Genomic DNA, 23660 nt, shown 5'->3' with positions numbered 1-23660 from the left:
GTTGTAACAAGCAGAGCTGGGATTCAAACCCAAGTTCTCTGACCCCGAATCTAGGGTGCTTTCCACCACCTCATGACTTCTCTCTAAAATGGAGAATATCCTTCCTTAACTTTTTGAATTGATGACATTGAGGCCAATTGAACCTTTTCTCGTTGAAAAGGTCATCATTATGGGTATCACTTATTATGCCCTTAGGGACAATTGAAGTATATGAGCCTAGCTGCCTGTATACTGAATGCCTCAATCCTTCTCTTTCTGAAGTCTCATGTCTGCTTTTTATAGTTTTCCTGCTTTCCTCCCTTGCTGTTAGACAACAATAAAAAATAACAGCTGGTAGCCTATGTACCTGCCTCTGGTGACAACTCTTCTAATTTGTTGTATTTAATCTTTTGTGGTCTGAGAAACCAGCTGGCCAAGCTTATTAAAATTGTGTATAAACTGAAGGTAAATAGGCTATGATTGAGAGCCATGTGTAAGGTCCTCCTGCATGTGAAGTCTTTAATGCCTGGGTCTTTTCACTACTCAGAGCTCCTTTTCATTGATTTCTACTTTCTTGGCTGTATTTTAGATTGGTTGAAGCTATTGGAAGTTTGTCCTTCAGATAAGCATTGTACTAGTACACTGAAAATAACACACCAAGTCCCATGTCAAATGAGGTGCCAATGCCAATAAAATTGCCAATTACCAACAAAAAAATTTTAGGCATAAAATTATTTTATTGTTTGTTATTTAAATTTTAATCATAAAATTATTACTTACAAAATGAATTTTGTTGGTAATATATACAAATACTGTCACACAGAAACAGTCAAGATGACACAAATCTTAATATAGTCCAAATAGACCATAGCCTTTGGTAGATAAGGGCTATTGAAGGTTCTTGAAGGGCCTTTGTGTTAATTCCTAATTGCTTATATAGTGTAGATGGAAGGGTTCTCCCTAAATTTCCTGTTTTCTGTGTGCTGTTTTCCACTGAATTATCTCAGAGGGGAAGACAAGTTGATTGCCACATTAGAATCACAGGAAAATCAAGTTGCCAAATGTTTTGTAATCAGATTTGTGACTTAAATTTCAGAAGCAGGGCAGAAATCTAGAGCAGGTGTTCATAGTAGAAATAAAGGGTTTTTTTTTTGTTTTTTGTTTTTTTGGCAAGTTACAGAGAACTTTGCTTTTAATTTACTACTTATTGGAGACCATGCCATATGAGGGTTAGTTGGAAAACAAAACAAAACAAAACAGAAAACCATGGTTGTTTTGAATGGAAAAGAGAAGATAAGGATGATGTAATAGTTTTCTTCAATCAGTCAACAGTTATTAAACACCTACTATGTGCCAGGCACTGTGCTAATCACCAGGGATACAGAGACAGACACAAAATAGCCCCCACTCCCAAGGAACTCACAGTCTAATGGGGAGACAACATGTAAATAACTGTGTACAAACAGATAGAAACAGGATAAACTGGAGAAACTCGCAGCGGTATTTGTTAAGTACTTACTATGAGCCAAGCAGTGTTTGAAGGTTTGGTATGTGGAAGGGGCATTCATTAAATTTGTATTACTTAGCTTCAGATAAAAGAGCTAGGATCAATAAGTGGGAGTGGTGGAGACAGCTGCCGATCAATATAAGAAAAGCACTTCCTGACAATCGAGCTATCCCAAGGGAGGTGATGAGGTCCTCATCATTCAGAGTCTTTAATCGGGAAGCTGTGTGGGTGGGGGCATTGTACCTGCTGTCGTGCTTCTTGGACTGGATGACCTTCCAGCTCAGAGGTCCTGTGATTCCGGGTCCTTGGGCTACGTCTGTGGACAGACACCAAAGTAACTGATTAGTTTTAATCAACCAAGTACCTGCTATGTTCCAGATACTGTGCTAGGTCCTGGAGGTTCAAATACAAAGAATGAAACATTCCTTCTCAAATGAGCTTACACTGGAATGGGGAAGATACTAAGTACCGGGGGCAGCTAGGTGGTGCTGTGGATAGAGCCCCGGCCCTGGAGTCAGGAGGACCTGAGTTCAAATCCGACCTCAGGCAGATAACACTCACTAGCTTTGTGACCCTGGGCAAGTCACTTAACCCCAATTGACTCACCAAAAAAAAAAGATGCTAAGCACCCACAAAATACACACATACACACATACACACACACACTATCACAAAGACAATAAATACACATATAAGTGTTTATAACTAAATGCTTACGTATACACACATATGCAAAATAGTTAAATATGAAGTCGTTTGAAAGGGAGGGCATTTACATTTGAGAGGAGGGGTTAAGAAGGTAAGTCCCCTTCATTCATTATCCCTTCCAATATCTCGACATTATATCTCCTGTTGCCATGCCGTGCCTTTGTATCGGCTTTCCCTCACGCTCAGAATGCACTGCCTTCTCACCACTTGGTGAGCCTTCTTGGAATCTTCATCTTCCTCCATTCAGGTACCACTTGCTGTATGGAGCCTCTCCTGACGCCCATTGGTGTTCTCCCTATCTTCAAGCCATCTTGTATGATTATCTATTTACATGTTCTGCCTTCCAGTGAGACAGGAACTTTCTCCAAAATTATTTTTTTTGTCCTTATCTCCCCAGTGCCTGGTTTGACACCTTAAGTATTGTTGTTTGGTCATTTTAAGGGTGTTTGACAGTTCTTGACCCCATGTGGAGTTTTCTTGGCAAAGATGCTGGAGTGGTTTGCCATTTCCTTCTCCAATGGGTCCAGTGGATCCATTTTGTCAGGCAATCAGAGGTTAAGTGATTTGCCCATGGTCACACAGCAAGGAAGGGTCCGAGACTGGATTTGAACTCAGGTCTTCCTGATTCCAGCCCCAGTGCTGTATCTACTGAGCCACCTTGACTATAGTAGGTCCTTAAAATAAATGTTTGTGGAATTAAATTGACTTCTGTGGGAAAATTCATTATTGTTGTTTCATGGAATTGACTAATCAATTCTTCTAAAGTGGATCATCTGTTATGTCAGGGTAGAGAACTGCTTGGAGGTATCTTAAACTCAATATGCTGCAAACTGAACTCATCTTTCCCCCCAGACCCTGCCCTCCTCCAAGCTAATTTATTTCTGTCAAGGGCACCCCCATCATTCTAGGCTCTCAGGTTTGTAGCTTCAGCATTGTCCTTGACTCTCAACCCACATGTGCAATCAGTGCCTAGTTCTTGTTATTTCTATCTTCCCAATAGCTCACACGTCAGTTACACAGAAACTACCCAAGCTCAGGCTTCATTGCCTCTCCTAGATCATTGCAACAACCCATTAATTGGTCTTCCTGCCTCTAGAGTCTTTCCACTCTAGTCCAGTCTTCACCCTGCTGCCAAAGTAAACACAGATTTGACCACGACTCCCCTACTCGTAAACTCCAGTGGCTTCCTATTGCCTCTAGGAAAATGATATAATCTCTGTTGAACTTTGAAAGCCCTCCCTTATCTGGCTCCAACCTACCTTTCCAGCTTCATTAGCCATTACTTCCCCTCTTGCCCTCTGAGATCCCACCAAACCAATCTTGTTTCTGTCCCTTGCATACAACGCTCCAAGTCCCATCTCTATGCCTTTGTACTGGCTGATCCCTATGTCTGGAATATACTTCCTCTGTACCTTTAACTCACAGAGCTCTTCTCTTCCTTTAAGATTCAGATCAGTCACCATCTTCTGTATGGTGCCTTTCCTGATCTCAACTGGTTACCCTTTACCTTTTTTGTTGTTCAGTCATTTCAGTTGTGTCTGACTCTTTGTGACCCCATTTGGAGTTTTCTTGGCACAGAAACTGGAGCAGTTTGCCATTTCCTTCTCCAACTCATTTTATAGATGAGGAAACTGAGGAAAAAAGGATGAAGTGATTTGTCCAGGGTCACACAGCTAGTAAGTGTCTGAGGCCAGATTTGAACTTGGGTTGTACCGATTCCAAGTCCAACACTCTATTCACTGTGCCACCTATCTGCCCCTACCCTTTAACTATTTTGTATATATTTGTATTTATTCGTTTTATTCTTATGCTGTACATATTGTTATGCACACTTGCTGTCTTCCCCATTAGAATAGAAGCTCTTTGTGAGTACAGATTGTTTCACTTTTGTACTTGTATCCTAGGTGTTGGTTATAGTGCCTGGTACATAATAGGTGCTTGATAAATACTTGTTGCTTGATATCTCAGAAGTGGAGAAAAAAAGTTCCTCTTGAAAACCAATTGCTAAACATGACATAAAGACGTTAATTATCAAAGTCTTCACTGAGTTACAAATTGAAAGTTAAATAATGGTGCTTTCCTTCCTTCCTCCTCCACTTCCACTCCACCATGTTGGGCAGCCCTTGGTAGATGAATACCTTGGCATAATCAAAAGGAGTCCTTCGCCCCAAGAGGCCTGTAGAAACCAACCAATTCCAGAATGGTGGATACAGCAATCTAGTGCAGGTGAGAAATAATATTTGTTGTATTTGCTACGAGATAGTGGTTCTCAACTTTTTTTGCTCTTCAAAACCCTCTTAACCACAAAAAGAAAATGGTGAACTCAGGGTAATTTAACACACTATAGTTACTTATTGCTCGAGGTGCTGTTGAAGAATTTTTAGTGCAAATCCTTTAGACCATCAGAATAAACTAGTAAATGGGAACTGCTGCTAAACTGTCTTTTGTTCTCCACAACATTCCGGAGAACATGCCATAACTTCTTGACTTCATTTGCTATTATAGTAGGAGAAAACATTTAAGGAAACTCTGATCATACCTGTGCTGCTAATGGGCAGGTGGCAGCCTTTCCCCTGTGAATGTGAGAGTGAATATTCAACTACCCCTACCCCTATTTTTCAAGGCAAGAGCCAGGTTTGAAAGCTTCGTATGTAATTTCAAAAAGGATGCTGACAGACATTATAGTGGCATTGAATGGTGTCAAGTGGACATGTGGATGTCTGGGGTGGGTAGAGGGGGACATGTGTGGTGAGATAGGGGGTAGAGAACCACTCTACCTCTTCAGTATAACTACATACAAAGAAAATCCTTACATTAGTCTTAGAGAATCATCCCTACTGAATTGCGTATTGGGGAAAATACATGGACAATGGACAAAGGTAGGTGGTTTCTGAATTCTTGAATGCAGGGGATAAGGTCATAGGGATTGAGAGGTAAGGGGGTTAAGAACAGCTGAACAGTCATATTCTTTAAGGGCTTGCCAAGATACTTGAGCACATCTAAAGAATCCCTCCCCACTGAACAGAGGAAGTATAAACCTCTATTCTAGTTTGGGTGAGACTTCGGTTTTCTGCTCTTATGAAACCATGAGTCTATGTTATGGCTGGGAGGAACACTCAGAATTCAGCGGAAGTCTATACTGTGAAAATTTTAAAGAAAACTTTTTTGTATTTTTTTTTTGGGGGAGAGGGAAGAATGTGTTGTCTGAACTTCTCTTGTATGGCTCTAAATTTATTTTTTTCTCCTTCTAATATTCTAATAGCCATACCCTTGATGACTGGGTACCCTGCTTATGAATCTCACCATTCAGGTAAAGTAGCAGATGGGCTGATTGTGTTAGTTGCCATGTCAGAGTCCTCTACTAAAGCTTTTCTCTCATACTTCTTCTTGGCCCAGTGTTGCCTAGAAATACTCCAAGGTTGTTTCCAAGGAATGTGTGGTGTTGTGACCTTTCAATCTGGAAAAGGCTTTCCGTATGAGCTTACCGTTGCTTAGCTTAGCTAGACCATGACCAACCGTTGGTAGAAAGTCTTGAGCCTTATACTTTTTTCCCCTTACGTGGTTATGTGGAAGCCTCCTAACCCGTATGGTCCTTTCTTAACTCTTGTGAGTTAACAAAACATCGTGTTGAAAAAAAAGTCTGGAAAGCAGATTAAGTTCCTTAAAGAAAAATGATTTAGAGCAAGAGGGTCTGTGAACTTAGAAAAAAATTTACATCTCTATTTCAAAAACCTCTAATTGAATTTTAGCATTTTTTTCAATTATTATTAAAAAAACCAAACTTCTTTTGAGAAGAGGTCCACAGTATTCTCCAAACTGCGAAAGGTGTCCATGACACCTACATGGTTAAGAACTCCTGGACTAGAGGCTAGTTAATATTGATTTCTCTATAACAGTTTTCTTTGATCATGCGTTGAGTGCCTCTATGAGTTGTTCAGTCTTTTTTAGTAGGGTCTGATCCTTCGGGACCCCATTTGGGGTTTTCTTGGCAAGGATACTAGAGTGGTTTTGCCATTTCCTTCTCCAGCTCATTTTACAGATGAAGAAACTGAGGCAAACAGGGTGAAGTGACTTGCCCAGTTTGGAGTTCATGGCTCTACCCTTCAATCAGAGGACTTTCCAAGGCACTCTTGTTAAACTCCTTCCTTTGACAAAGAAGGAGACTGAAGGAATGGGAGGTAGTTTTGTATTGAACTGTGCACAAACTGTTACCGAGTTCTTTGTGTAATCCTGGCTGACCGCCTGTGAGTTGGATCAAGTCTGGAGACCCTTTTCTCAACGCAGAGCTAATTGATTTATATGGTTAGTTGGTCAATAAGCATTTTGTTAGGTGGTTTGCGTCATTAGGTGCATTGTCATTAGTGCTGTGTTCAAAACAGCTAAGCTAATGGACTCCAATTTTCCTTCTTAGTCAGCTGACATTAACTTCTTTAGGGCCATGAAAACTGCTTTGCATAATGTGGGCTAGTGGAGTGTGATTTAAAAAATTCCCTTCAGCCTAGAGAGATGCACCAAATAGTATGTGTCCAGTCCTATAGAGGGACTGAATAGGTCAGTTGCGCATGTATAGGATGGGGGAGGTATGGCTAGACAACAATTTGTGTAGGAAAAGATTTGGAGGTTTGAGTGGAACCTTAATAATATTAAGATTATTATTAATAGAATTAGTATTAATTCTATTAACAATTGAGTATAATATTAAATTAATGCCATTAGTCAGTATGACACGTATGGCTTCATTAAAAGAACCCTAATATACAGAGAGCTAGGTCTGCTTAGATAACATCCAGAATATCATTTTCCGTTCTGGTTTCCCTATTTTAGGAGGGATATTGATGAATGAGGGCAGCTAGCTGGTGCAGTGGATAGAGCACCGGGCTTGGAATTAGGAAGACTCATCCTCAAATGTGTAAATTTCAACCACATCAATTTTGCCCAGGGTTCAAGAGATGGATGATATGGGGAAAAGACCACTTCCTTCCCCTCCCCAGTCCCCCAAACTGGATTTGGGATTGGAGAACTTGAGATTGAAATTCTTATTCTGTCTGTGGTCCAGGCCAATTCCTTCATCTCTTTGTGCCTCAGTTTTCTCATTGGTCAAATTAGCAGTTTGTACTGTTCAGGTATGGGTTGGATTAGATAGCCTCCAAAGACCCTTCTAACCCTAAAACGGAGTGGCTCTGCTCTCTATGGTCCTTGCTCATTCCACCTCTCTAGGCCATCTACAGGCTCATGGTGTTTGTTTCTCCTTTTTCCACAGCTTACTCCCAGATGATGATCAATTTTTATTACGGAGGCAAGCTAGTGGGCCACACCACCACCACTTACCCTGAGGGTTGCCGGATCTCCCTGAGCCTACCACCTCAGCACCTCGAGAAGATGTATGGCCCTGAAAGCTTGGAGCACATTCACTTCCCACCGGCAGATATCATCCAAAATGACCGTCAGAAGCAGGTCACCAAGAAACTGTTTGGCCACCTGGATCGAGGAGTCCTGTTACACAGCAACAAAAATGGCATCTTCATCAAGAGATTGTGCCAGGGGAGAGTCTTCTGCAGTGGGAACTCCATGATGTATAAGGACAGGCCCAACAAATTGGAACGAGATGAAGTGGTCAAGATTTTTGACACAAACCAGTTCTTCAGGGGTATGTATAAGGCTTAGTCTTACTCCTTGAACTTGAAATAGTGCCACCATCTTGTACCATTGAAATTTTAAGGGCTAAGTGGCATAGAGCTATGGTGTAGGGCCATAGGGAGATACAGACAGATGGGAATACTGGGTTCCAACCCACATTTCCATAGGGCTTACAAAGCACTTTCCTCCCAGTTCCCCCATGAGGTGAGTAATGCAAGTAACATTCAGCAAGTCAACAAGCATTTATGAAGCACCAGTCACGGTGCTTGGTTTTCAAAGAAGGAGATATGACCAACCCAGGGTCACATAACAAGTCAGATGAAAAGCAGAGATTTCCTGGCTCCCCATCCAGTGTTCTTTCTATTACACTACAACCACTCAGACTCTATGTAGTCTTTCACATCTGTTACCTTATTGGCCCTTCTCGAGAATCCTGTGAGATAACACAGGGTAGGTGTTTTTATTCCCATTTTATAGATGAGGAAAAGGAGACCTAGAAAGGAGAGAAGTGACTTGACTAAGGTCATACTGATCACACGTGGCAGAGATGGGTCTTGAACCTAGGTCTGTTGTTTAGTCGTGTCCTACTCTTAGTGGCCCCATTTGTTTTTTTTTTTTTTGGCAAAGACACTGGGCTTGTTTGCACATTTCCTTTTCTAGCTCATTGTACAGATGAGGAAAATGAGGCAAACAGGGTTAAACGACTTTGCCCAGATCATACAGCTAGTAAGTGTTTGAGGCCAGCTTTGAACTCTGGTCCTTCTGACTCCAGGCCTGGTGCTCTATCCACTGCTCCACCTAGCTCTTAGGTCTACCCACTCCTAATTTGATATCCATTCTACTATACAATGCCTTTCTCCTGTGACATTCATCATGACCCTTTGACCATGAACCCTTCTTGTGGCTGGATTTGAAAGCTGAGAGTTCACGTTGTGTGTTCAAGATTCAATCCAAGTAAATCTTTTTTGACCTGCCATGCACTTAATTGACATGCTAAGTACTGTGAAGATGTCGAGAAATACAAGGGATTTAATAAGAAAATGATTCTTGCCCTCATGGAGCTTACAGTCTCTTGGGAGAAGATTAGAACATACATATATGTTTGAAAAAAAAAAGTGCCTGTAAGATAGTTACCTGCTATGGGGGCAGCTAGGTGGCACGGTGTATAGAGCACCAGCCCTGAAGTCAGGAGAACCTGAGTTCAAATCTAGCCTCGGACCAAACACTTGACACTTACTAGCTGTGTGACCCTGGGGAAGTCACTTAGCTCCAATTGCCTAAAAAAAAAAGATAGTACATGCTAAGCACTAGATGAGAGTTATGGATGATTACAAATGATATAGGAAGCATGGGGCAGTGGGAAGAATGTTGGATTTGGAATCAGGTACCCTGGGCTCTCACTTCCTGACTCCCAGACTTACTAGCTTTGTGACTTTGAGTAAGGTCACAAGCACTTCATTTCTCTTAGACTCAGTTTCCTCGTCTGTAATATTTTTGCACCAGATCTGTGATTTCTTCAGTGTGGTGTTCTTTTTTTTTTTTAGAACATTTTTCCCTGCCAATGCAAATTTGCCACTGTTTGCAACTTATGGTATGAAAGAGCTGCCTGAGACACTGAGAGGCTGGGGGCCTGGGGCCACGTGTCAGAGGTGGACTTGAGCCCATGTTGTTCTGACTTCATGGCTGTGTCTTTAACCCCTCTGCCTCTCCATCTGTCATATGGTGCTAATGAAACTTCCCTTGCTTACCTTACAGGGCTGTGCAGGGGGAAATGTGCTCTGTAAACAATAAAGGGCCATAGAAATGTAAATTATTATAAGGAATTCAGTGTGCACAATGGGTCGGTCATTCAGGAAACTTTTATAGAAGAGGTGAGATTTGAGCTGAACATTGAAGGATGGATAAGATTGAAATAGAGTAGAAGGGGAAGGGAATTCTCAGTATCACTGAGTGGGAGAGCACAAGGCTTGTTTGGGGGCTTGACTGGAGCAAGTCTGCAAGCATTTATTAAATGCCTGCTATGTGCCAGACATGAGGTTTTTATTTATTTATTTGTTTTAGGGGAATAGCTGGGGATAAGGCTGGAAGGTTTCCATAGGTTTCCCCATGACTTGAAACATTCAGGGTCATTGTACTGTTATTTTCTTCTCAATAACAGTCATAACTAGGAATTCTAGCTCCTGGACAAATTCAGTTTGTGGGAGAAAAGGGGGAAACAAAGACCCCAGGATACACCACGGTGAGTTAGTACTACCATCACTACTGGTCCCAGAGCTAATCCTGGGTGCCCTTCATGGCATAGATCCTTAGGACAGACCAAGTGCTGGGAATGTACCCTGGACAGATGCAGTTGTGCCAGGATGGCAGCTGAGGTGGAGGGAGGGAGACCAGGTGATGGGTATGCCATTAACAAGACTCTTGGGGAGCAGAGTGGTGGTCTGGGGCTACTAAGAGTGAGGATATACTTCCTTCTGTGGCTGTGGAAGTCATCGATTGCAATATCGACCTCAGGGGTGGGGCAGGAGGCAGGGAGGACTCACCCTCTTTGCCCATGCCTTGAAATGTCCCTTTTTGCTTTTTGGACAGAACTGCAGCAGTTTTACAACAACCAAAGTCAGCTACCTGACAGTAGAGTGATGCTATGCTTCGGTGAGGAGTTCCCCGACATGGCTCCATTGCGCTCCAAACTCATCCTTGTTCAGGTGAGGAACAGTCCAGTCCGTCCTTAGCTAAGCATGCTTTCGAATTCTGTGGTGAATGGATGTTCTGACTGAATGAGTTAACGTATTTTGGCAAAGCACTTTGCAAACTTTAAAGTGTTACATAAATTCTGGCCATTATTTTGGATTTAACCTCCAATTCCTTGCTTAACTCCAGGTGGAGCAGCTCTATGTACGGCAGCTGAGGGATGAGGCCGGAAAAAACTGCAGCAATGCCCTCATGCTCCAGCCTCCAGAGGATATAGCCCAGCCCGATCAGGTCTTCAGATTCCAGGATATCTGTGGACCCCACCAAAGGCCCTTTTTTAGAGAAAATCAACAGATCACCGTCTAGAGAGCCCTTGTGCCCCTCCTTCATCCCACTGGGCCCCACCTCTTACCCCATTTCCCATCACTGTAGTATTAATAATATTGTTCTAGGCATTTTTTTTGGAGGGGGGATTCTGTGGGGAATTCATTTGGGGGGAACTATTCTGATCAGGTTCTTTATAAACCAAGGGTCTGAAAAGGTGAAGTATGAAAGAGGCATGGGTCATCTCTCTAACTATTCATTGATGCATTTTGGTAACTGGGACAGGACTGTCCTGATTTGTAGAAATTGTAGAGACAATCTGCTATTTTCTGCATTTGGTCTGATTGTCATTTGCACTGATTTTTTTTTCCTTCTGCATCTTGAGATTACTGATATTTCCAGTGTTTAGACATTGCTGTACAAATATTCACTGTTGGTAGCCCAACTACTTCAGCGGAAAGAGCAATGCACTTGGTCAGGAAGACCTGAATTAAAACCCTGCCTCAGATACTTACTAACTCTGTGACCCTGGGTGGGGGACGTGACCTCTCTCAGCCTCAATTTCCTTGTCTGTCAAATGGGGCTAGGATAGCACCCACCTCACATTGTTGTGAGGTTCACAGGAGATGACAAGCTATGTAGTTTGCAAGCTATGTAGATGCCAATGTTCAAGCTCTTTGTAAACTCTGATTAGTATTACCAGCGAGCAGCTGAGGAGATGCTTTGGTGAATGGCAGCCACCAGTAGCTAAGCTGTCTTCATCCTTTTATTTCAGTTCCATTGAAGAAATAAGCATTCATGAAGTGCCTCTTAGGGGTAAGGTGCCATGCTAGGCTCTGGGAATACCCAAAAACATTGCAGTAAGTCAGAATGGGCCCTGCCTTCAATGAGTTTACACTCTCCACTAGTTAAAACTGTAGGCTTGCTGTGGCTGGCTGCCCTTGCTGATTTCTGGATTGAAGTGCCTTGTTATTTTTAAAGCATTTTTAGAGGGATTTTGGATTTTTCAGACACTACCCCTGCCACGACAAAAGATTGTTGGAGCTGCGGTAGAAAGTGAGTCTGACCCAGCATTAGAAAAGACATGGATTCTAATGTCAGCTCTAGGTTTTGCCCCAACCAGCTGCATGCCATTAGACAACTTACTTCCCTTCATTTCTTTGTCTTTGAAATGAAAACATTGGTGAATGAGATGACATTTGAAGGGCTCTTTTCACTCTCCCATTCAGTGTCCTGAGGACCCTATCTAGCTATAAAAGGTTATCTCTAGCTCTGTTGTTCATAGATTTAAAATTTAAAGGGAACTTTCAGGTCATCTATTCCAATCTTCTCTTTTTACAGATGAAGAGGCAGGGCCAGGGAAGCCAAATAACTCGCCTGAGGTCACATGGATAATATGATAAAGGTGGTGCCGTAGTGGATAGAGTGCCAGGCCTGGAGTTCAAATCCAGCCTTCAACACATAGTAATTGTTTGACCTTAGGCAAGTCACTTTACCTCGTTTGCCTTAGTTTCCTCATCTGTAAAATAATCTGGAGAAGGAAATGGCAAACCACTCCAATATCTCTGCCACCCCAAATGGGGTCACAAAGAGTCAGATACGACTCAGATGATGCCGCAATAGTATTGAAGTCTGTCCTCTGCTTCCAAATCCTGCCTTACCCTATATTGCTGTTCTTTGGTCTAAGGCTTCCCAGTCCTAAAATTCTATGTTCCAACATCCCCTTCAACTCTTGATATCTTGGGATTCTGCAAATCGTTTTTGGCCTTTCCCAGCCAGTCAACAGTGTTCACCAGTCACTGGTACTTCTTGTTCATTCCCCCCAGCCTCTAGCAATAAATATGCAGTGGGGCCAGGTGATGTCTCTCTCAGGTCATGCAGTGGGCACTCCTGCCACACAGTATGCCTGGGTCAGTAAACCTTCTTGTCCCAGAGTCCAAGATAGATTCACTTTATAACAAATTCTATCCTATAGCAAACAGTGGCCTAATTAAAAGGGGGTCAATCCCATTTTAATGAATACAGTTTGGAAGTCATCATGCCAGTTCTCACTGAAGAGTTTATAATCTAATTAGAGAAGAAAAAAAATATACACATGAGTCAGAAAGAACATGAGATTTAGAGTGGGGAAATCTTGGTTCAAGTGTTGTCTCTGTTTCTTACTTGTGTTATTTCAGGGAAATCACTTCCCCTTTCTTTCATTTCTAGGGTCCTTATTCTAAATCCTGTAATTCTAAGAAGTAATTCTAGTGCCTACTATACTTTTGGTTCAGCACTGGGGAAACTGGTGCTTTCATTATCTGGATGTGAAGTCCTTGGCACTACCCTTGCCCTAACTACATTAAAAACAGGGGCAGAGGGGATATATGCTGACTTTTTCTCTACCACCTTCACTTAGGTTCTGAGTGAAGGGTAGGACAGGGGCTGGTGAGGTGCACAATGCCTTTCTTTGACATTTTCAGCCCTTTTTTAAATTCTCATCATCTTGTCTGGTTTCAGGAACTAGGAACAGACCCTTGGGATACATATATGTATATATGCTTTTGTATGTGTGTAAATAATAGCTATAAAAACACACACTTATATCAGCAAGGTTATTTACAGATCATAGTTAAATTGAGGCAATTATTGGGTGGTCATGGTGAACATTATAGGGAGGTTCTGATTTAAAATTTGAATAACCAAAGAGAAATAATTCACTTATTTTCTACTGTCATATTTTATGGGAGTGATGGGAAAATATTCTGGGGCTTAAGGAGCAAGAGTAAGATGTATATTTCTGTGTGTATATGTATATAAAGGAATATACCATTAGCAAAGGCTTTGTAACTCTTGAAAATTAGATTTTAACAGTAAAAAAAAATCAAACCTATTTTAAAAGTCTGATGTAAAGTAATAGCAGGTTCTAATCTGTGTTCTTTTCAGCTAAAAAAAATGAATGTTGAAATGTACATCTTTAATGTGCTAAATGAATATTTATTTTTATGTCCATTTAAAAAATTAGCTTGATTCCCTCTTCCCCTCACTCTGGCCTTGCAAATAAAATGTTATATTTTGTATTGCTTTGGCCTTCTATCTTTTTTGGGTAATTATTTGTGTTTTTTAAAAAATGTAATTTCTACCACATTCTGGGGACTTTGTAGGTCAAATTAAAAAAAAAACCCAAACCTGCCAATCTCTAAACCCTTATTAAGGAGGATTAAAAAAAATCTTTCCATCCATCTCTTCACACAGTGGTAGAATAGAAGGAGAATGACTCTGGAGTTAGAAAACTTGCCTTCAAATCCCCACTCATATTTGTTAGCTGTGGGACTTTCTTCTTTTTTGGGGGAAGGTTTGGGTCATTTATTTACCTTTTGCATTCAGAAAACTGGGAGGAAACAGGAATGAAATAAAGCCAGTTTTATAGAATAGAATTGGGAAAATAATATTTGCATTTTCAACCTCACTGGTGGTGAATTAAATTCTCTCTTTTTTCCCTTTCCCTCTCCCGGCTCTCTGCTTCCTCTTCTCTCTCTCTCTCTCTCTCTCTCTCTGTCTCTCTCTCTCTCTCTCTCTCTCTCTCTCCCTCCTGCGCTCCACATATACTCATATACATCTATATGTACATTTAACCAGCTTTTGAGGCAGATCTCTGCAGGCAGGGATAAGTGTTCTGTACCTTGGCTATGGAAGATGTCATCTCAGACAAATGACATTTATTTCCCTCCTTGGGAGGGACTGAAACTATCTTGAGCTCTGAGCCAGTCAGGGGCTCAAGCAGTGGCACAGAGATCTATCTGTCAGGAATTTTGGGACTGACATAAATCACTAAATACTTATAGAAATACTAGGAGCCAAGCACCGGGGATTCAGGTGCAAAGAGTGAAACAGTATTGAACTGCAAGAGGCTTATACACTATTGAGGGAGAAAAGAAGTGCATATAAAAAGAGACACTGCAAAAAATATAAAATGAATACATACAAATACACACAAAGTAGTTAAATATAAGGTAGCTTGGGAGGGAGGGCACTAGTAGTTGGGGGGCATTGGGGAAGACAATGGTGCCTGACCTGCATGGTAAAGGAAGGGAGGGACCTTTCTGAAAGTGGGGAGGGAATGCATTGTGGGTACATGGGCCAGCCAGTGCAGAGGCTGGGATAGAGGGGATGAAGTACTGTGTGTGAGGTACACAAAGAAAGGCACTTTGGCTGGATTGGAGGGCAGGAGGGGGGCATTGCAAGCCTCTGGAGTTGATTGAGTAGGAGAGTTCCATGGCCAGTTATGTGTTTAAGGAAAATGATCTTAGCAGCAGTATACAGAATGGACTATAGTAGAGAGAGACTTGGGGCAGGGAGACAAATTAGCAAGTTGTTGCAATAATATTGGGAAGAAGAGAGGTGAGGAGGACCTGAATCAAAGAGGTTACTGTGTGAGTAGAGAGAAGGGGTCAGATGCAAAAGATATTTTGAAGGTTGGAATGGTGAACTTTGGCAACTGATTGGAAATGTAAAATGAGGAAGAGTGAGGAATGGAGTCTAATGCCACAGTTATAAACTTGGACAGCTGGAAGGATGTTGGTGCCTTCAATAGCAACCTTAAGCACCAGAAATGTAGGGAATTTGGAAGAGGGGAGGATTGAGACAAAAGATAATGAGCCCAAACTTTGGTAGACTCATCTCTTCTTAGCAATGCAAGGATCCAAGACAACTCTAAACAAGTCTAAAGGACTCATGATGGAAAATGCTATCCACATCCAGAAAAAGAGCTGTGGAGTCTGAATGCAGATAGAAGCATAGTATTTGCTCTCTCTCTCTCGTTTCTTCATTTCTTCTTTTTCGTGGTTTCTCCCATTGGTTGCAATTCATTACAACATAACTAATGTGAAAATAGGTTCAATATGAATGTATATGTAGAGCCTATATCATTTCATGTCATCTTGGGGTGGGCGGAGGGTAGAGATGGGGAGAAAATTTGGAACTCAAAATCTTATGGAAGTGAATGTTGAAAACTAAAAATAAATAAATTTTAAAAAAAGATAGTGAGTCAATTCTAGACACATTGAATTTAAGATGTGTCTTCAGGAAATACACTTTGAAATGTCTGAAGCCAGTTGATGATGATGGTGATAATGATGTAGGAATGAAACCCAGAGGAGAGCCGGGATTATATATTAGGATAAATTAGGTCTGGTAGTCATTTGCCTAGTGATGCAGAGTGATGGGAGTTGAAACTGTAGAAGCAAGCCACAGTTGAAGGGATTGCTGGATGCAGCAGCCACAGTTGTGATATGCTGTTGTGAGGAAATGGAATGTTAGAGCCAGAGACTGGAGACTGTGCAGCTGAGAGCTGAGGTGCAGCAGCCTGTGGGTCAGCTGACTGAGACCTGGGTGGGGTGGCTGTCTCTGCTTTCAGTTAAGAGGCCAGAATGGGCTTGCATAGGGAGGAAGTGTTTGGGAACTGGGTAGGTCAGCAGAAATCTTGGTGGAGGGGTTTGAAGACTTTCCATTTGGAAAAACAGGTACTAGACCATAAAGTATGGTCTCCTCTTCCTTTCCTGCCCTCCTTAGAAAAGCTACTTTTATAATTTCAGTTTAAATGATTTAAATTTCTTTTTCCTGCTAAATAAATCCTATTAATCTAACTGCTGTAGATCTTTGTATTGCCTTAATTGTCAACAGGTGGCTGCAGCAGGAGGGAAGAGTGTTTGGGTTATGGTAGACAGAGATACAGAAAGGACTAAGGTTTGAGTCCTGGTCCAAAAGTACCAAGCTTTTTCTTGCCTCAGGGCTGATTCAGATTGAGAGAGAGAATACCATAGTCTTGTTTTCTTAGTTATTTTATTTAATTTTTTTGGATGTACTTCCCAAAAGCTAGGCTAAAACCAGATCCAGGATTTTCCTTCCATTGTCCTATGTTAAAAATGAGTCAGAATACATTTTGGTATCTGGGAAAATGCTAGGATGTGGGGACATGGGATGTGCCTTCTTTTCCTTCCTCTACACTGTTTTCTGCAGAAGGGGAGTAAAACTCAGTTGCTAGAGAGTCAAGTCAATAAGCATTTCTTAAGCACTTACTATATGCCAGGCATTGGGCTAAGCACTGGAGATAAAGAAAGGCAAGAACCAGTCCTTGCCCTCATGTAGTTCACAATCTAATGGGAGGAGAAAAGGTATGATTAGAACTGACCATATTCCAAAGGTGGAGAACAGAGAAGAGAGTAAATACGCTTCATTTTTTGGCTTTACTTTTTACTTCAAACATATTCTCACACAGCTACAAATAGCAGTGACAGTCAAAACAATGTCTTCTGAAGCAGTCTCAGTTGTTTTATATAAACCTGTTTGAATAACTTAGTAATCGGTGGTCACAACCCCCCTTTGAAGTTTGGGCTTCGAAACCAAATGGCCAAAGGGCTCTTTTTATTTCCTCAAGAGCAGAGAAAGGAAGAAACACATGCTGGCTTACCTGTAATGAATAGTAGATTCATCTTATCTCAGCCTGATGGATTTATTCTTTAAAAATCTCCTAATACCATAGGAAGGCACTTGTAAGGACAGGTTTGGGCTTGAAATATCTGGATAATTGCCTTGACTCATTGCTTAGTTTTGTTAAAGGTGGATCTGGCCAAAGTGGCATTTCTGGCTAATAGCAGGCCCCATTTCTGCCGCAGACACATGCTCTTCAGAATATTTCTTCCATTCTAGAGGTTCTTAATCTTTTTTGTGTTATTGACCCCTTTGGCAGTCTGTTGAAGCCCATGGATCCCTTTATAGATTAATGTTTTAAAATATGTAATAAATGATTACAAAGGAAACCAGTTATATTGAGATGGCTATCAAAAAAATATTTTAAAAGTTCATAGACCTCAAATTAAGAACCTCTGAATTCCATTGAATGATGCCTCTTGCTGGTTAGCTCAGGTGATTAGTGGTGGTGGTGCAGAGTTAAAGGTCATAGATTCTGTTTCTCTGGGGTCCAGTCAGCTTTGTTCTGTTTGTGGGCTCCCTTGAACATCTCTCTCCATCAACAACGTGCATGAGTCAAGAGCCATTACGAGGAGAATCATGAAAGAAACAAGATAGATCAACAGGAATCTTACCAAAGTGAGGTCTCACTATCCCTGTGAAAGCTATACTTATCCTAGTCTCACAGTCTCTATAACAAATTGTTTACTCCTGCATAGAATGCTGTTCTTGGATGATATAAGCCCTATCAGTTCTTCAAGACCCAGATCATAGAATCGTGGAAAATTAGAGATGGAAGGGGCCTTAGGGATTGTCTTATCCAATCCCCTTCACTTGGAGAAATCGCTAGAGAAATCAAAGCCTCAGAAATGGAGGTGATTTGCCCAGGGTCACATAGCTTGTAAGGGATAGATTCCTGCCTCACACCCAGATCTTCTGACTGAAGTTGTCCTCAATCCCACCAACACACAATAATCATTCTTTTCTTCAAGAGGAAGCAGGTCAGAAGTCCTAGGTTCTGGTCATTATTCTTCTACTTATTGGTTGTATGTTCATGAACAAATCATTTCTCTCTCGGCCCTAATTTCCATAACTATTTAAGGTACTATCCCTTTCATCTATACATATTTTAGTTGCCGTAAGGGACAGAAAAGAGTATAAGGAAAACTGGTAAAAATCAGCTTAAGAAGAAACAGATACAATGTTAGGGAGAGACACAGATTGTCCTGAGGACCAGAGAACTGTCCCTCAAATAAGTGTTCTGAGGGAACCCATTTGAAGAGAGGACCATGACATGACTGATGTCATGATGGCTGCAGGACATTGTGGTCTATCAGCTCATTTGATATGACAGTTTTCAGGGTTTTAAGGTTTTAAGTTATAACCTTCATTTAAAATTTATAATTATAAATGAAGGTTATAATTCATAATTATAAGTAAAAAAACTATTTGGGGACTATGGAAAAGATTATATAAAGACTTCTACAGACATACTTGACAGAAATGTGTTTTATTTTACATTTTGCGTGTGTTACAGATGTGTCCCTGATTATGGTGAAACCCTGGTTTGAGTCATTAGAAGGTAGAGGCAGAAAAAGAGTGGACAAAGAAAAGAGGAAGAAAAGACAGACGGCAATGAGAAAATCTGCTTATAGAAGATAGAATACAGAAGATGACAGCAGTAGAGCTAAGAGGAGGACTTCGCAGTGTTTTTTTTTTTTTTCAGGGAGCTGTGCTGATTAGAAGAAAGAGTACTTTGTTAAGAGCTGTTTGGCTCATGGAAGAATCTTAAATCATGTCGTATGGTAGGGTTTCTGTTCTTATTTAGGGGATTAGATGTGTCTGCATCTGCGTGACCCCATTTGTGGTTTTCTTGGCAAAGATACTGGAGTGGTTTGCCATTTCCTTCTCCAACTCATTTTACAGATGAGGAAGCTGAGGCAAACAAGATTAAGTAACTTGTCCAAAGTCACACAGTGAGTAAGGATCTGAGGCGGGATCTGAACTCATAAAGATGAATCTTCCTGATTTCAAGTCCAATGCTCTATTCATTGTGCCACCTAGCTGTCTCAATCTTATAATAGAGTTGCCAAAAAGAAAAAGAAAAGCAACTAAAAGAAAAAAAAAGAGGATCATTGAAGCATTTAAAAAATATGCATATGAGAAGAAAAGAAAAGCCAGAAGGGAACATTGATAAGCAAGATAGCTTCCAAAATTAGATGCTGAATTTATGATTATATTTAACTACTGTCCTGTTTCTATACTGTTTGAGCGTGATATTAAAACCTAGGTGAACATTTCACAGAGTTTTTCTGACCACGAATGCTTGGGGCAGGATTGAGAGAAGGAAGACCAACCCCAAGGGGTGAGATATTATTTCCCAGCTTGAGCTGGATAGGAATTGAGCCAATGAGAGTTTACTACTAGTGACAATAATTGTCCAAGTTACAAAAATGTTCAGCTCATACCACAGGACTTTCTCTTCTGAATTTGGAAGACAGAGAGAGGTGTATGAGGAAGTGAACCCCAAAGCTTCCAGGCTGGGGAGGAGAGAGGTTGAGGCAGTTTTTGTCTCAGAGTACTTTGGGGCTGAAGGCTGCTGTGGTTGCTGCGAGCCAAGTTAACCCCCAGACACTGACATAAGGAATGCTGTTTATGGACTTCAATCAGCAGCTAACTGGTGCCAAATCCTCAGGCTCTGCATGGCACATGCTCTTCAGGGCTGTATCACCCCTTTGAAGCTTCTAATCAGTCCACCCTATTTGATTCATTCTTGCCCTGCTCAGGATGCAATTAGGGAAAGTACTGAATGACATAGTAGAAAATATCAGATTAGACTAGGAATCAGGGGGATGGGCTCTAGACCCAACTCGGCCACCTAGTAACCTTGTGACTTCAGGCAAGTCATTTCCTCTCAATGGGCCTCAGTTTCTCCATTTGGAAAATGAAGATTTTAGTGATCTTCAAGATATCTTTTAGCTCTATTGTTAAAAGGTTCTATTATTTCCATTTTATAGTTGAGAAAACTGAATCATAGCAGCTAAAAGCTTGCCTATGGCCAAATCCAAACAATGTCTAGGTTTTGAAGTGGCTCTCACAAAATCCTGAGTCTTTTATTTATCTTTCAGCATTTACAGTATCACTCCTTAAGGACAGGCATTTGCTTTCATTTTGGTTTTGGAATCCTCAGGGGCTGGTATAGTGCCATGCATATAATAATCTTTGTTGAAGTGAAAAAAATTAACTCTAGACCATTGGCCTTAGTTCATAGTGGCATAGATTTAAACCTGGAAGAGACTGTGGGGGCCACTGATGCTTGGGTGAAGTGACTTGTCCCAGAAGGGACCTTGGTGGACGTTGATGCTTGGGTTAAGTGACTTGTCCCAGGTCACATAGGTAGTAAATTTCAGAGGTGGAGGCTCTGATTCCCCAAGTCCTTTTTTTTTTTTATTGCCCTGGCTTCAGGACCTGGATTTAGGGCCCCAGGGGGAGTTGTGTGTTGATTTTATTAGATGTTATAAGAAGCTACAAAGATGTTTGGCTTTAAGCATTGGAGTTTTCTAGAGGAAAAGTATTTCTGCTTGGACCTAGTGAAACATCTGTTTTTGAGTAATTGGCACTCCCCTTGATAAAACATAGCTATTTAGCATGAAGAGCTTGTCATGCAAACACCTCTTCAAGCTTATTTTTGGTCTCTTTCCCCTTTTATGACATCTATGGGCCAAGTGAAACTCAGGAAAATGAAAGTGTTGGCAAGGAATTTGATGACAAACATTGCAGCCTTAGAGTGGGGCTGGAAATCTTTTCTCACATCATTGACTAGGTGGATATTCAAGCTAGAGAGATACCCTGGGAACTGATAAAGGGCTTCCTCCCTCAGCCATTCCAGAGAATAAATAATGTGAATGCTCACAGGACAAATGACCCAATGATGCAAATGGTTAAGTTAACAAATGTTTCTTAGTCAATTACTCTATACAATCCTCTCTACTTGGCACTTCCTAGGAAGTCTAGGACTCGATGCCTTCTCTCACAAATGGTGGGAGATATAAAATGTGTCCACATGGATTTCTAGATGAAGGAAAGAAGGAAAGAAAAAAGAAAGGAAGGAAGGAAGGAGACAAGCATTTATTAAACATCTATTAGGTGTCAGGCACTATGTCATTGTCCTACAAATAGTATCTCCTTTGATCCTCACAACAATACTGGGAGGTGTTTTTATAATCCCCATTTTGCAGTTGAGAAAACTGAGGCAGACAGAACTTAAAGGATTTGCCCAGGGTCATGCAAGCTAGTAAATATCTGGGGTCAAATTTGAACTCAGTACCTTCAAACTCCAGGTCCAGTAGTCTACCCATTTGCCCCATCTAGCTGCCCAGAGGAATATGACGAAGGATGATAAGGAGGTTCAATAGCATACTTCAGGACACGGGGTTGTTGTCATCAGATGTTTCAAATGCATAAGGAACAGAATTCTGGTTAAGTAGCTAGTTGGCACAGTAATAGTTTGTTGGATTTGAACTCAGGCAAATCTTAGTTCAAATCCTGCCTTAGACACTTAGCTACTGTGGGACCCTCTTGGCCAAGTCCCTTAGCTGCTCTCTGCCTCAGTTTCCACATATACAAAATGAAGAGGTGGCTACCAATTCAATGGCCACCAACACCCCTTCCAGTTTTAAATCTATGATCCAATGAAAGAGGGCCGGTGATATAGATTTAGTTCTTTTCAATTAATTCAACACAAATTATTCCATGAATGGCACTGCATCAGTCACTGAAGATTCAAAGACTGAAATGAAAACCAGCACCTGCCTTCAGGGAATTTACATTCTACTAAATTTATCTCCAATGTCCTAAGGAGCTGCTACTGCTGTTTCAGCCAGGACTAAGTGTAGAGTCAGAAGACCAGGATTATGGGACAGAATCATGACCCATAAGGCAGCCTAATCAACTTGACGAAATTACTGGGAGTTGAGCCTTTTTTTGGGGGGAACTTTGATTATGATCTCCCTATAGATATGGAAAAACATACCTATTAATGGCTTCCCTTTAGAGGCTGAAGATATTATTTGGGCCTTCCATTCACACATGATTGAGGATGAGGGATTGATCCACAGTATTAGCTGAAGCTGTTGTGAACTGGAATTATCTCTTTCTACTGAGTCTAAAAAAGGGAATTACACACACACACAGATACACACACACACAAACACATATACATATATATTTTATATAAGATTTTAACTTTGTATGTTATATGTTCAAATTAGGAGATTTGGACACTTGCCAATTAAGAGAAATTCCATTTAAAATGACTACAAAATGTATAAAATACTTGGGAGTCTGCCTTCCAAGATATACATAAGAGCTATGGAAATACAACTACAAACAATTGTTCACAGAAATACAGACAGAAATAATTGGAAAAATATTAATTGCTCATAGGTGGAATAAGGCAATAGAACAATAATAATAATATAACCCAAATTAATTTACTTATTTTGATGACATATCAATTAAGTTATCAAACGATTGCTTTATAAAACTAGAGAAAATAAAGTTCTCATGGAGGGAAAAAAGGTCAAGAAGCTCAAGAGAAATAAGGAAAAGAAATGGGAATAAAAGAGACCTAGCAGTGCCAGATCTCAAACTAAAATCCGAAGCAGAAATTATTAAAACAATTCATTATTAGTTAAAATAATAGAGAGGTCAGCTAGTGGAACAGATTAGATATATAGCATGTAGAAACAAATGTATACAATCACCTAGTATTTGATAAACATGAGGATCCTAGCTAATGGGATAAGAATTATTTGTCACTATTTGACAAAAACCGCTAAGATAATATAACATCTGTGTGGAAGAAATTAGCTTTAGACCTCCTTCATGATACAAAGATAAGTTCTAAATGGATATGTGACCTAGATATAAAAAGTCACCTCATAAAAAACTTAGAGAAATATGAAAAAATTATCTACCAGATTTGCAGGAGAAAAGTTCATGGCCAAACAAGGAATAGAGAAGGTCAAAGAAGATAAAACAGATAATCTTGATTACATAAAGTTAAAAAGTTTTTGCAGAAACAAGTCTAATAAAACTAAAATTAAATGGGAAACAAAAGTCAATTATGAAAAAAATCTTGTGAGAAATTTTTCTATAAAGGTCTCATTTACAAGATATATAAAATAGATTAAATTTACAATAATAAGAGCCATTCCCCAATTGATAAATTGTCTAATGAACAAGCAGTTTTCAAGGTAAGAAACTTAAGCTATTTATAATCATATTTTAAAAATGCTTCATACCACTATTAATTAGAAAATTGAAAATTAAAGGAATTCTGAGATTCTACTTCCTACCATTTAGAGGG

General features: G+C 40.5%; 1 protein-coding gene across 2 annotated transcripts in view; it reads left to right on the top strand.

The window, feature by feature from the left end:
• IRF8 (interferon regulatory factor 8) overlaps positions 1 to 13902 on the top strand; it is a 37807-nt gene extending 23905 nt beyond the window's left edge. For both annotated transcript variants that reach the window (XM_020989230.2, XM_020989229.2), the window contains exons 5-9: positions 4315 to 4420; positions 5457 to 5504; positions 7455 to 7841; positions 10418 to 10533; positions 10709 to 13902. In XM_020989230.2, the coding sequence (XP_020844889.1) occupies positions 4315 to 4420; positions 5457 to 5504; positions 7455 to 7841; positions 10418 to 10533; positions 10709 to 10885 (834 nt within the window). In that variant the 3' untranslated portion in view covers positions 10886 to 13902. The remainder of the gene's footprint in view (positions 1 to 4314; positions 4421 to 5456; positions 5505 to 7454; positions 7842 to 10417; positions 10534 to 10708) is intronic.
• Positions 13903 to 23660: the final 9758 nt, after the last annotated feature.

The sequence above is a fragment of the Phascolarctos cinereus genome, unplaced genomic scaffold, assembly GCF_003287225.1.
Source record: "Phascolarctos cinereus isolate Bilbo 61053 unplaced genomic scaffold, phaCin_HiC Scaffold_2;HRSCAF=192, whole genome shotgun sequence".
Classification (NCBI taxonomy): Eukaryota; Metazoa; Chordata; class Mammalia; order Diprotodontia; family Phascolarctidae; genus Phascolarctos; species Phascolarctos cinereus.
The sequence above is the reverse complement of the archived record's forward strand: the minus strand, read 5'-3'. Positions and strand labels throughout refer to the sequence as shown.